Source organism: Geotrypetes seraphini, chromosome 8 (assembly GCF_902459505.1).
Source record: "Geotrypetes seraphini chromosome 8, aGeoSer1.1, whole genome shotgun sequence".
In the NCBI taxonomy this organism is placed as follows: Eukaryota; Metazoa; Chordata; class Amphibia; order Gymnophiona; family Dermophiidae; genus Geotrypetes; species Geotrypetes seraphini.
The window spans coordinates 114,012,623-114,025,379 of NC_047091.1; the positions used below are offsets into that span (position 1 = coordinate 114,012,623).

At 37.3% G+C, this 12,757-nt stretch overlaps 1 protein-coding gene across 3 annotated transcripts in view; it reads right to left on the reverse strand.

The window, feature by feature from the left end:
• The window catches only part of REXO1 (RNA exonuclease 1 homolog), a 176,229-nt gene that overhangs the window by 49,828 nt on the left and 113,644 nt on the right, over positions 1-12,757 (reverse strand). For all 3 annotated transcript variants that reach the window (XM_033955063.1, XM_033955062.1, XM_033955064.1), the window contains 3 exons: positions 11,728-11,841; positions 9,077-9,150; positions 5,589-5,699 (listed from right to left, as the gene is read on the reverse strand). In XM_033955063.1, the coding sequence (XP_033810954.1) occupies positions 5,589-5,699; positions 9,077-9,150; positions 11,728-11,841 (299 nt within the window). The remainder of the gene's footprint in view (positions 1-5,588; positions 5,700-9,076; positions 9,151-11,727; positions 11,842-12,757) is intronic.

The following is a 12,757-nucleotide window of genomic DNA, read 5'->3' on the forward strand; positions in this document are numbered from 1 at the left end:
AAGATCTTTTTTCTCTAAGACTGAGCTAGGACCTCATATTTAAATCTACAGTACTTAATTCAGAGAGTGGTTTTATTTATTTATAGCAGAAAAATATTCAAACACAGTCACTATAAAACTCTAAAATATAAAACAGATATAAGTCAGCATCTAATCATTTCAATACCATGCATAGCACCAGAATGCAGGAGCAATGCCATTTTAAGAACTAGCAGACCTGAATTGCAGTCCCAGGTCAGTTCCACAGCAAGTTTCATTTTTTTACGCAGGGGGGTCATTACTAAAGACACACCCACAAGGAAAGCTTAGACTTTAAGAAATGATTCATAGCGGCTGCCAGTGCTGTGAAGCACTTCTCAATATTGGGGCAGGCAGTCCTGCAGCTTACTGCTCCAGCCAGCTGAGAGGGTCCTTCTGGGATCTTTAAATCAACACCCAGCCGCGGAACATGGCCTGCAGTCGCGAGCCTTGGGTTGTGAGCTGAAGAGGCGTGGCCAAAGGGCACACCCCTTTTGAGCCCCTTCGGAGCCCAAGAGGAGCAGGGAGTATCGAAATTTACTAATATGGGCAAGAGGAAGGCCAAAGTAATACCACCAACTTTGATGACTGGTCCGATGGATCGCCATGGACCATGGATCGCAACTGGAGCTACCTTCTTTCTGAAATTCCCATGCAAGTGCTTAGTCTCGTATGGAAGTGATAAGTATATTTTTTTGAACCAGTCCAGTTAGAAGACTTTATTAAAGGAAAACCTTTGCTGAAAGCTTAATTTCTATTATTAATAACTTTATATATATTGGAGGAGGGTATATGATTTATATAGATTGGCCAATTACTGCCTGTGATGTCAAAAGATAGATGGATTTGAGTTTCTAATTGATACTGGTGACCGTTATAATGTGGACTATATATGGTTGATTAATTTCCTTTATATGTTAAGTTGTATTTCATATACAGAATTTAGTGGATATTTATGAATATTTGTTATTGTAATGAATAATCAAATAAAGAATTAAGTAGAAAAAAAAGAAATGATTCATAGCACTGGTTGCCTGTTTGGGATGGTAGTATGCTCTTGAAGGCAAAATCTGGCAACCATTCTGTGGAGATATGGGACAAAAATCTATTTCTCAGGTATGAGGCATGGTTGGACAAGGCCTTTACCATCTCTTTTTTTTTTTTTTCCATTATTTTTTATTTTCAAATTTTACATAAAGTGTACAAAATATTAAAATACATTTGATAAATACATAGTATCACTTTTATATCTAATACATTATATATCTAAGTTTGATTTTCCCCCTCACCCTCCACCCTCCCTTTTATTAATTTAATATAATATTTTTAATTTTCAAATTTTACATAAAATGTACAAAATATTAAATTACAATTGATAAATACACAATATCATTTTTATATCTATTACATCATATTCTAAATATATTTTTATCACCTCTCCCTCCCTCCACCCTTCTATTACTTTTTATTCATACATTACTTATTGTATAACATATTATAACATATTATGTAGATATTTTTTTTCATTACCCCCCCTCTATGTGTGTCATAAAAAAGATATTTAAAAGAAGAAAAGAAGAAGAGAAATATTAATTTTTATTCATTGCAGTATTTTGTCAATGGCCCCCATATTTTTATGAATTTAGTATATGTCCCTCTTTGTATTGCTATTGTTCTTTCCATTTTATATATATGACATATTGTATTCCACCAAAATGTATAATTTAGGTTGTTATAATTCTTCCAGTTGTTGGTTATATGCTGAATGGCAACCCCTGTCAAAATTAATAAAAGCTTGTTATTTTCTGGTGAAATTTGACTTTTTTTCCTCATCATCATTCCAAATAATACCGTATCATATGATATTGCTATATGATTTTCCATTAATTTATTAATTTGTGGCCAAATTGAATTCCAAAAAATTTTAATGTAGGGACAATGATAAAGTAAGTGATCTAATATCCCTGGTTCCAGATTACAGTGCCAGCATTTATTAGACTTAGAACTGTCTAATTTTTGCAAACGTGTAGGGGTCCAAAAAGCTCTATGTAATAAAAAGAACCAAGTTTGTCTCATAGATGCTGACATTGTACATCTCATTCTCCAAGACCAAATTAGTGGCCATTGAGATGCATTAATTTGATGCTTAATCTCAATGCTCCAAATATCTCTTAGACCATTTTTTGGTTTTTTATTCAAATATCCAGATATTAATTTATACCACAATGCGGCTTGATGTCCTAGGAAGTCTGCTTGAAAACATAAGAACTTTAAACTATATTGATTATTCAATGTTTTCCATTCAGGGAACCCAACCTGAATGGCCTGCTTCAATTGCAACCATTTAAAACTTTGTGTTTTATTAAGACCAAATCTATGTTGCAATTGTGAAAAATCCAGCAGTTTACCTTCTGAAATAACATCGTCTAGAGATCTAATGCCTGCAATAATCCAGTTCTTCCAAAGGATTTGAGCTCCGCCAATTTTGATCTTGGAGTTTATCCATATAGATTGATTAGTTGATTTGTTTATTGGAATAGGTGTTAATTTATCAATAAACCTCAACGTTTTCCAAGTATCCATTAATATTTTATTTTCTCTGTATCTTCTAGGTATGTTAATACTTGGCAGATGAACTAAATTTAGGGGAAACATAAGGCGCCATTCCAAATATAACCAATCCGGTACATTATCCATAAGTTCTGGGAGGATCCAATACATACCCTGACGTAGAATATAGGCTTGATGGTACCTATAGAAATTTGGAAAATTTACCCCTCCCTCCTTAATTGATTTTTGCAAAGTTACTAAAGCTATTCTAGGTGTTTTACCAAGCCAAAGAAATTTTGTTAAAATGCTATTAAGCTTTTTATAAAAGGACCCCTGAAAATAAATAGGTATCATACTCATTTGGTAACAAACTACAGGTAACATCATCATTTTAATAGTTTGAACTCTTCCCCACCAAGAAATATGTAATGGGTTCCATTGCTCACATAACTCCGTAATTTTTTTTAATACATATTTTTCATTCTCTTTTACAGTATCTTCGATTGTATTTTTAACTTGAATGCCAAGATATTTAAATCCTTCTTCTTTCCATATAAATGGAAAAGTGTCAAATAATCCTTTTGCACAATAAATATTTAAAGGTATAATTTCAGATTTATTCCAATTAATTTTATAACCTGAAAATTTGCCAAACTTATCAATTAATTCCAATAAAGAAGATAAGGTAGACTCTGGATTTCTCAAATAAAGCAAAATATCATCAGCATAAGCTGAAATTTTATATTCCATATCTGAATATGGAATACCTTGTATCTCCCTCGTTTGCTGTATTGCTAACAATAAGGGTTCTAATACAACATCAAATAACAAAGGAGATAAAGGACAACCTTGTCTAACTCCCCTCTGCAATTGAAAACCATCAGATATCTTATTATTAATATTTAATCTTGCAATCGGGAAGCTATACAATGTTTTTACCATTCGTATAAATCCAGAACCTATACCAAACCATTCTAAAGCCTGATACATAAAATTCCATTCTACTCTATCAAATGCTTTTTCAGCATCTAATGAAACTGTAAAAGCTGGTTCATCTATTTTTTTTGACAAGTTTAACATGTGAAACAATAATCTAGAGTTATTAGAGGAATGTCTTTTAGCAACGAAACCCGTTTGATGCATATCTATAATATGTGGGAGAGCTTTGGCTAATCTCAAAGCCAAAATTTTTGCCAAAAGTTTATTATCAACATTTATCAAAGATATAGGCCTGTAGTCTGAGACCAAAGTAGGATCTTTATTTGGCTTAGGCAAAACAATTATTATTGATTCAGCCATAGTACCTTTAATATTACCTTTTATAAGTTGTGTCTGATATAAATTTAGTAAATATGGGGAAAGGACATTTTGAAATGTTTTATAAAATTCTACTGTATAACCATCACCACCTGGAGCGGATCCAACTCTAAGAGATCTCAATGCTGTTTCTAATTCTTTTAATGATATAGGTTCATCTAAACTCCGTTTTATATGATCAGGAACCTTAGGTCCATTAATTAAATCTAAAAAAATTTTTCCATCTTTTTGTCTCTCCAAATAAGGCTCGGAAGAATATAGGTCCTTATAAAATTTTAAAAATTGTTTTAATATTATATTTGTTTGATTTGTTATTATACCATTATCATCTTTTATTCCATTAATATTAGTTTTCCTTTTTTTTGCTTTAAGATAATTTGCCAATAATCTCCCCGCCTTATTAGAATTTCCATAATACATTGTTTGCTTGGAAAACAAATCTCTTCTTATCATTTTTGAAGTTAATTCATTATATTTACCTTTTGCTTTCAAAAGAGCTTGCAAAACTTCATTTTCCCATTTACTTACCAATTTAGCTTCTAATATTTTTATTTCTTTTTCTAATTCTATATATTGTGTTTTAATCTGTTTCCTAATAAAAGCTGAATATGATATAATGTTACCCCTCATAGTTGCTTTAAATGCATCCCATACATTCTCTATAGATGTATCCTCCACTAAATTTATTTGAAAGAAATCGTTAATTTGTGTTTTAAAATTTTCCAAAAATTTGTCATCCACAAGCAATGCATTATCAAATCTCCAAAGAGGTCTACCATTCTCTAATTGATCTAATTGTAATTCTATCCATACTCCCGCATGATCCGAAATAATAATAGGATCTATGGAAGCTTTAATCACCTGTTGCACTTTATTTGTTGAAACAAAAATATAATCTATTCTTGAAAATGATTTATGAACCTGTGAACAAAATGAAAATTTACCATCTCAATACATCTGGTGTTACATGTTTACCCACATACTGTATATGCGTCTTAATTGTATGTTGGAAAATCCAGTGGCATTATTGTATGATACTGTCCTGTTTGGCATGTCAATGAGGGCTAAGAGTCAAATATCATCTAAAAATAACAGACTTTTACTTATTATGACAGGGGTTGCCATACAACAGATTATGAGTAACTGGAAAAATTGGGAAAGACTGAATTACAGTTTCTGGTGGAACTCTTTATGCCACATTTATAAAATGGAAAGGATAATAGCCACACAGCAGGGGAATTTTAAAAAATTTCAGGAAATTTGGGAGCCATTAACAAAATATTGCAATGATTGAATATTATAGTTCCCCTTAAAAATGCACATCCAAGATGGGGGAGGGGGGAGGGTGTTCTATGGTTTGAATATTAAATAAGGTATATTAGAATGAGGTTTATGATAGGTTGTATTGAATTTTATTTTTTTTTTGTAAATCTTTATTCATTTTACAACTTACAAGTGTAGCACAAATTAACATTTGAACTTATAAACATCACTTGATTTTCTATCAAAATGTATTGAATTTAAAGAATGTAATTAATTAGGGGGGGGAAAATTCTGATATGAAATTTAATAGAATATTAAGTGTTGTATTGGAGTTTGAATTGATGTAAATGATGTTACACTTATTTTAAGTTTTTTAAAATGAATAAAGAATTTGAAAAAAAAAACAACCCAAAAAAACTGAAAGTAATATAGGGGCCTACCATTTCGCAGTCCAGTGCATACACACCAGGGTTCCCATCAGCAGGCAGCCGCTTTTCAAATGTCTTCACAAAACCCTCCAGGTTCTCTTTATGACCATCATGAACATGTTGCTTTGAAGACAAATAAGTACATGGCATATATGTATGTGGTTATATGTATATACATATTTAAAACACAGCAGGGTAGAAATAGTCCCAAGTGATTACATTACATTAGTAATTTCTATTCCCCTTTACCTTGCTGTTCAAGGCAGATTACATAAGAGTTGTTATGATAATAGGAAGAACATATTGTTAAGATATTAAGAAATACTTAAGGAGAAGTTTGAGCATTTTCTAATTTGTTAAGGAGTAGTTGGTAATTGCAGGAGGAGTTCAGAGCCTGTTTGGTTGTGTTATATTGGTTTTATGTATTTTTTGAAGAGTAGGGTTTTTGTTTCTTTTTTGAAGGTTTTGTAGTCTGTGGTCGAAGTCAGCAGATTGGTGAGCTGTTGGTCCAGTTTTGCTGCTCTGGTGGCCAGTAGGTTATCATACATTTTTCTTCTTTTGACATTTTTGGTTGGTGGGTGTGTGAATATTGTGTGGGTTCTCCTGTGTCTGGTTGAGGTGGTTTGTGTTAGTCGATTGTTCCAGTAGGTAGGGCTGTCTCCGTTTATAGCTTTGAAAAGAAGGCAGTGGAATTTGAAGTGTACTCTGGCTTGTATTGGGAGCCAACGTGATTCGTGGTATGCTTCTGTGATGTAGTCATATTTCTTCAGTAAGTAGATAAGTCTTAGGGCTGTGTTTTGTATTGTTTGAAGTTGTTTTATCATGGTTGCTGGGCAGGGGAGATATAGTATGTTGCAGTAGTCTATTAGGCTTAGTATTAGTGATTGAACCACTAGTTGGAATTGTTTCCTGTCAAAGAATTTTCTGACTTGTCTTAGGTTTCTCATGGTTGCGAATGAAGTTTTTATTATTTTGTTGATTAACAGATTTTTGCAATGATTGATATAATTTTTCTCATAATAAGATACTTGATAAAGGAGGGGGGAGTAGGTTTATTCTCTTTATCATAAATTATAAATAAATTATCATAATAGTTGTTATATTGTGTGCAACTAGCAAAATAAGGGGAGGGAAAGGGATTCATAACTGAATAATAGTTGATAAAATTATAAAATTTTATATAAAATTATAGTAAGGATTATATAAGAAATGTTGTATGTACAATATGTTATGGAGATATCAAGTGTATACTTAAGGAAATTGTATGAATCTTTATGACACACTTGTTGTTATATGAAAAAAATCAATACAAAAATGTTAAACATATTATTTTGTTGATTTGTGGTTGCATAGTACAGCTTCTTGTCTATTAGTACTCCGAGGAGTTTTAGTGAGGGTTGAATGGGGTACGAGATCGAGTTTATTACTAGGTTAGTCAAGGTTGGAGTTTTGCTGTTTTCTAGGAGGATGAAGTTTGTTTTGTCAGGCTTAAGTTTTAGTTTGTGTTCTTTCATCCGTGTTGCTACTTTTTCAAGTGTCCTGTGTATTGTGCCTATCATGGTGGGCTCAGGATGGTCGAAAGGGAGGAGTAAGGTGATGTTGATGAGTTATGTTCGCTTATGATTGCTTGTACTTGTTAATACTTGTGAATAAAAAATTTAAGCATAAAACACAGCAGAAGAGTGCCCAACAGGAAGTCCAACACCACTGAGGCAAAGGAAAGTTTGAAAGAGCAAAAAAGAAAAACGGAGCCATTGCCTACATTTAAAATGTATTGAAAAAAACAGCTACTGGCACAAGTGTGGCCAGATGGGCACTCCTGGGAAGAAAGAAACAAGTACAGCTGGCATACAAGCAGCTCTTTACTGGAATATACTTTAATCTTAAAACTAACAGAAGCCACCTCCTCTGACCAAGCTTCAATGCACTGTAATAGGTGTTAGGGTGCCCTCTGCTGTTTTATCTGCTCACCTTCAACCAGCTTCAGAGACTGCCACTGACTCCTTTCACCAAGAACAGCCTGCAGATAATAAAGCTGCTGACTGGACAGTGACATCTTTAGAAAAAAACTGATTAGAGGACAATGTCAACAGCACTCAAGAAGGCTTGTGCAGTAGATCCATAAAGCTATTAATAATTAACCACCAATGTTAAAGGGGTAAAAGAAGAAAAGCAAATAGTAAAAAGTAGCACAATGCAATATGCTTGAACCCTTACCTAGCGGTTCACTAGAGAGCACTTTTCTGTAAAACAAGGCTGCACTCTGAGCCATACTAGTGCCTCTATACTTTAGATTTACTTGGCAGGTAACACTAGTTCCCCATGCAGGCCCAGTATAGCTCAAGGTACTCCAGACTTGCACTAGTGCCTCACGATTCAAGGAAAAATTTTTCGATTTGGCCTATTGAATCGATTTTTCAATTCGAGTTCCCGCCCAATCGGGTGTTTGTTTGTTTGTTTTTTCATCCACCCCCTTTGCCCTATCCAACCTCATGCCGGTGTTGTGGTGTAAACAAAATAAACAAAAAATACTTTTTCTCTCTCTTAGGTCTGAGCTCATGCTTACTGTCTAACACCAGCTCTGGCAGGATACACACTTCAAATCTAATATATTGTAATAACAAAATAGAAAATAAAATTATTTTTTCTATCTTCTTCTGCCATATCCAACATTTGTTTCTTTCCAACTGTCTACCATCTCTCTCTATTCCCGTCCATCCCTCCATTTCATATACATTTCTTTCTCTCTCCCTATGCAACATCTACCCTAGGTCCAACATTTCTTCCTCTCTCTTCTCCATGCATGTCTCCCTCCACCATATGCAGGATTTCTCCCTCTCACACCTTTCTACCTCTGTTTCATCTTTCCCTTCCTCTCCTCCACCCCAGCAATTCTTCCTGTCTACCCCCCATGTGCAGCAGCTTTCCATCCCTCCCATCCTCCTGTGCAGTCGTTTTCCATCCCTCTCTCCCATCACCTTGTGCAGCAGCATCCCACCGACCCTCCCACCGTGAGATCTGACATACCTTCAGGCCTCCCAAAGCAGTAGCAGTATGGCGGTACCCGACCTCGAAGAAGCAGTGCTGTGAACAGGCAGATTGCAGTCTGCCCCGCCAGGGCTTCCCTTTGCCTCATCATCAGTGATGTGGCAGAGGAAAGTCCCTGGTGGGGCAGGCCACAAGCAACCCAAATCAGAGGGCTGGCTCTGCTTACCAGCCACCACTGCTGCTGCTTTAGGAGGCCCGTGGGGAGGGTGCATCTGTGCATTTTGCTGAATCGGTGAATTCAATTTTTTCAGATAATGAATCAATTCAAATCGATTTATCAAAGTGAATCGGTGAATATATTCGAATCAACAAATCGGACAGCACAACCTTGCAACCCACTCTGGTTTCAAATCAAGGGAATGTCCAGGCTGGTGCAATATCCTCTTGTAACTCTTTCTCCCCTGAGGGAAGTAGGTAATCTCCTATTTAACCCTATATAAGAGTTTACTTACTTTAGCTATCTGACACCCAGGCGAGCCCACAGGTCCAGAACAGCAGTTGTAGTGAGTTTCCCAGCCTCCTGGCACTGTGAAGGGGGACACACACAACACAACAGACATGCCATCAGGAAAGAAAGACAACAGTAATTACATCAGATATGTAAAATCCAATAATTTTCAAAGAGTTTTCTAAATAATCTGGACCTAGATCTAATGGAAACCTTTTTTGCAGCCTGAGGTATTCATGATATGCTGACATATACAAGCGGGAGAAATGTTGGACATAGTAATGATGTGGCATTGTGCTGGAGAGGGGTGATAGAAGGTACAAGGGGGAGGAATGTTGGACATAGTAATGATGTGACATTGTGCTGGAGAGGGGTGATAGAAGGTACAAGGGGGAGGAATGTTGGACATAGTAATGATGTGGCATTGTGCTGGAGAGGGGTGATAGAAAGTATAAGGGGGAGGAATGTTGGACATAGTAATGATGTGGCATTGTGCTGGAGAGGGGTGATAGAAGGAGAAATGGGCATTGAGCTGGTGGGCATAAGTGAAACATGATCTGGGGGATGAGAGACGGAGAAATGTTGGATGTGGCAGTACAGGGGGTGGGAGAGATGTCTGGATCTCTCAAGACAGCTGGACAGTGAGAGAGAGAGGGAAACATATTGCCAATAGGGGTGGAGGAGAGAGGAAGAAAAGTTGGACTCATTGAGAAAGAGAGTGAGAGAGAGTGTGAGAGAGTGAGAGAGAGTGAGAGAGAGAGAGTATGAGAGAGTGAGAGAGAGATATGTTGGTTGGGGAAGAGAATGGGGTCCGGAGGACAGGAAGCGTGCAGGAGGCAAAAAGAAAGAAATATTGGAAATGCAACCAGAGACTCATGAAATCACCAGACAACAAAGGTAGGAAAAATCATTTTATTTTAAATTTAGTGATCAAAATGTGTCAGTTTTGTGAATTTATATCTCTGTCTATATTTTGCTCTATATTTGTCTATTTTTCTATAGTTGTTACTGATTGTATATTTTAAAATCATCTGCCTTGACCTCTTTGAAATCCCCCAAATATAAATGATAATTAACATTTTCTGTGCGAACAGTGCGCTTTGTGGGTTTTTTTTACATTTTATGGCTACCATTATATATCAATATTTTTATATTGTGTGCATATGAAAAAAGAATGGAAAAAATTGGGTTACGATTAGTGCTATTGTTATGGGGTGGGGTCAGGGGCGAAGCTAGGGCAGGTCTGGGCCAGAGCTTGGGTGGGGGTACTCGGTTGGTATTTGTAAGGCTTAGGGGTACTTGGCTTGAAGAAGTTGAGAAACACTGCTCTAAACTGTAGTCAGTGCCGGTATAGGTGGCATAGTATACAGTTGAGACTCCTCTAAGCACAGAAAACCTGGGGAGAAGGGGGAAATGGGGGGAGGGACTCAACCCTTTCAAGTGTGGCACCCCCAAGAGGGTCCCCCAAGCTCTAGCCAGACAGCAAAAGGGACTAACAAGATCCAACAGGCCTAAAATAAAAAGACTGCACAATCTGCTGGAGACTGAGAAAAGACTGATTGTAAGAGGGACTGCACAGCCCACTTGTACTGTAGCCAAAAAAAAAGTTAGTGTCTCAGTCTCCACCTGCTGGCAGAGGAGTGTAAACTCATTCAACAAATGCAACGCTTTATCCTTTTTCTTAGACCTCATAGGATGAAAAGCGGGCAAACGGACTTCCTGATTGACTTGGAAAGACAAGATCACTTTCGGTAAGAAGGATGAAACCGTGCGTAAGGAATGCCCTGCTTCTATAAACTTAAAGAACAACTCCCTATGGCAGGGGTGTCAAACTCAATCACAAAAGGGGCCAAAATCTAAAACACAGGCTAAGTCACGGGCCAAATATTTTATTAAGATACTTAGGGTTCCTTTTAGACTTCCTCAGCGTGAGTCTGTGTCTTCTCCCAGGCAGAGGTCAGAACAAGTAAGAAAAAATATCCCCCCAAAAATCAAACTGCAGAGCAGAAACACTTCTGAGAAACTTACATGCAGAAAAAAAACTGAGGGGGCAGGAGCAGCTTCCTGGGAAGGAGGCTGAGTTCAAAGATGACTGACAGCATTCTGCAAGCAACTCGCGGGTTCAGATGCATAACCCTAGCATTCAGGACTACTAGACACATTGCACTAGAAAATAAGTTAGTTTTATTAAAAGGTATCACCTTATTCTCCAGAGTATATGAATGCATGTGTTGCATACGTATGGTGGCCGTCTAAACATTACAAAATATAAAATGTGACCCCAATAGAAAAAAGGTTGGACAAGTTGGGTTTAGAACATACAAATTACATGAGCTTTGCAGACCACCCAAATACTGTTGACAGAATATTTCATTTATAACCTGCTACTTTTGATTATAGAACATGTAGGTAACAAGACAAAATACAGTATATATAATACAAAAACTTTATCGGGAGGAACTTATAGGAATTCTAATCTCTAGATAATTCTTGCACTGAGCCAATAAGAAGTCATCGTAGCCTGCAAAGGTTTTAATTGGAAACACAAATACTGTGCAGGCATATCGGTTCAAGTAACCCACACACCGTAGCTCACTCACTGAATAAAAACAAGCCTAGGCTCTTGGGATTTTGGAGGAAGTGGAAGGGAGTCACCTCTCTGTCTGCGTAGCTTCCCCCAGTGATAGAAACATTCTTCCTTCCGGACATAGTTCCCATTGACAGAAACCATGTATTCGGAGCCACACCGGCAGCAGACCCTACAGGAAGCTTAAAAACACACAGATTACCAGAATAAATCCAATCCCCAGCCCTTCAACTGCAATTTCAACAATCAATAACTTTGCACATAAAGAGTGCTCTAAATCAGTGCTTCTCAACTCTCTTCTGGAGGCGCACCTAGCCAGTCTGGTTTTCAGGATTTCAACAATGAATATGCATGAGACAGATTTACATGTACAGAAGACCCATTTCATGCATGTTCATTGCAGTAATCCTGAAAACCTAACTGGTTAGGTGCACCTCCAGGAAAGAGTTGAGACGTTCTAAATCTCTCTAAGAAATAAAAATTTTAACACAATTATAGCTACTATTTAATAGTACGTGAACTGAGACACAAGGATATATCAAGTACACTCCCCCCTATATATTCACGGGTTTGGATTGAGCGACTGATTAGTCACAGTTTTTATCCCCCTACCAGATCTTTCTACTACTTACATTTTAAAGCCTCCACAACTTACTTAGGGTTCACTCTGACCTACCTCCGCCTCCCAGACCACTCAACTTATTTTTAAAGCCTGGTGGTCTAGCGGTGAAGTGGGGCAGAGTGATCTTCCTACGCTCTTGCACTGTGCTAGTCTCACAGGTACTCATGCACGGGGCAGGAGCATAGGAAGATCACTCTTGCCCGACTTCACCGCTATACCTTGCCCCTGTATTTCCAGAACAGGGGGAAGGTCACCTGAGGTAACAGAAATGAAGGAGGAGGTTCCCGCCAAAATTGGAACTGAAACCGCCAAAATCGGAGCTCCTGCGGCCTGTAGTGTCTGAAAAGCCTGGGACTCCTGACGCTGAGGCCGAGGAACCGACCGACAAGAAAAAGGAATCCCCAGCTGCTCTGGCAGTAAGGGAATCCTTCGCGAGGTACTTGCAATGGGGTGCCCTGGCTGCCGGCAATCGCTGC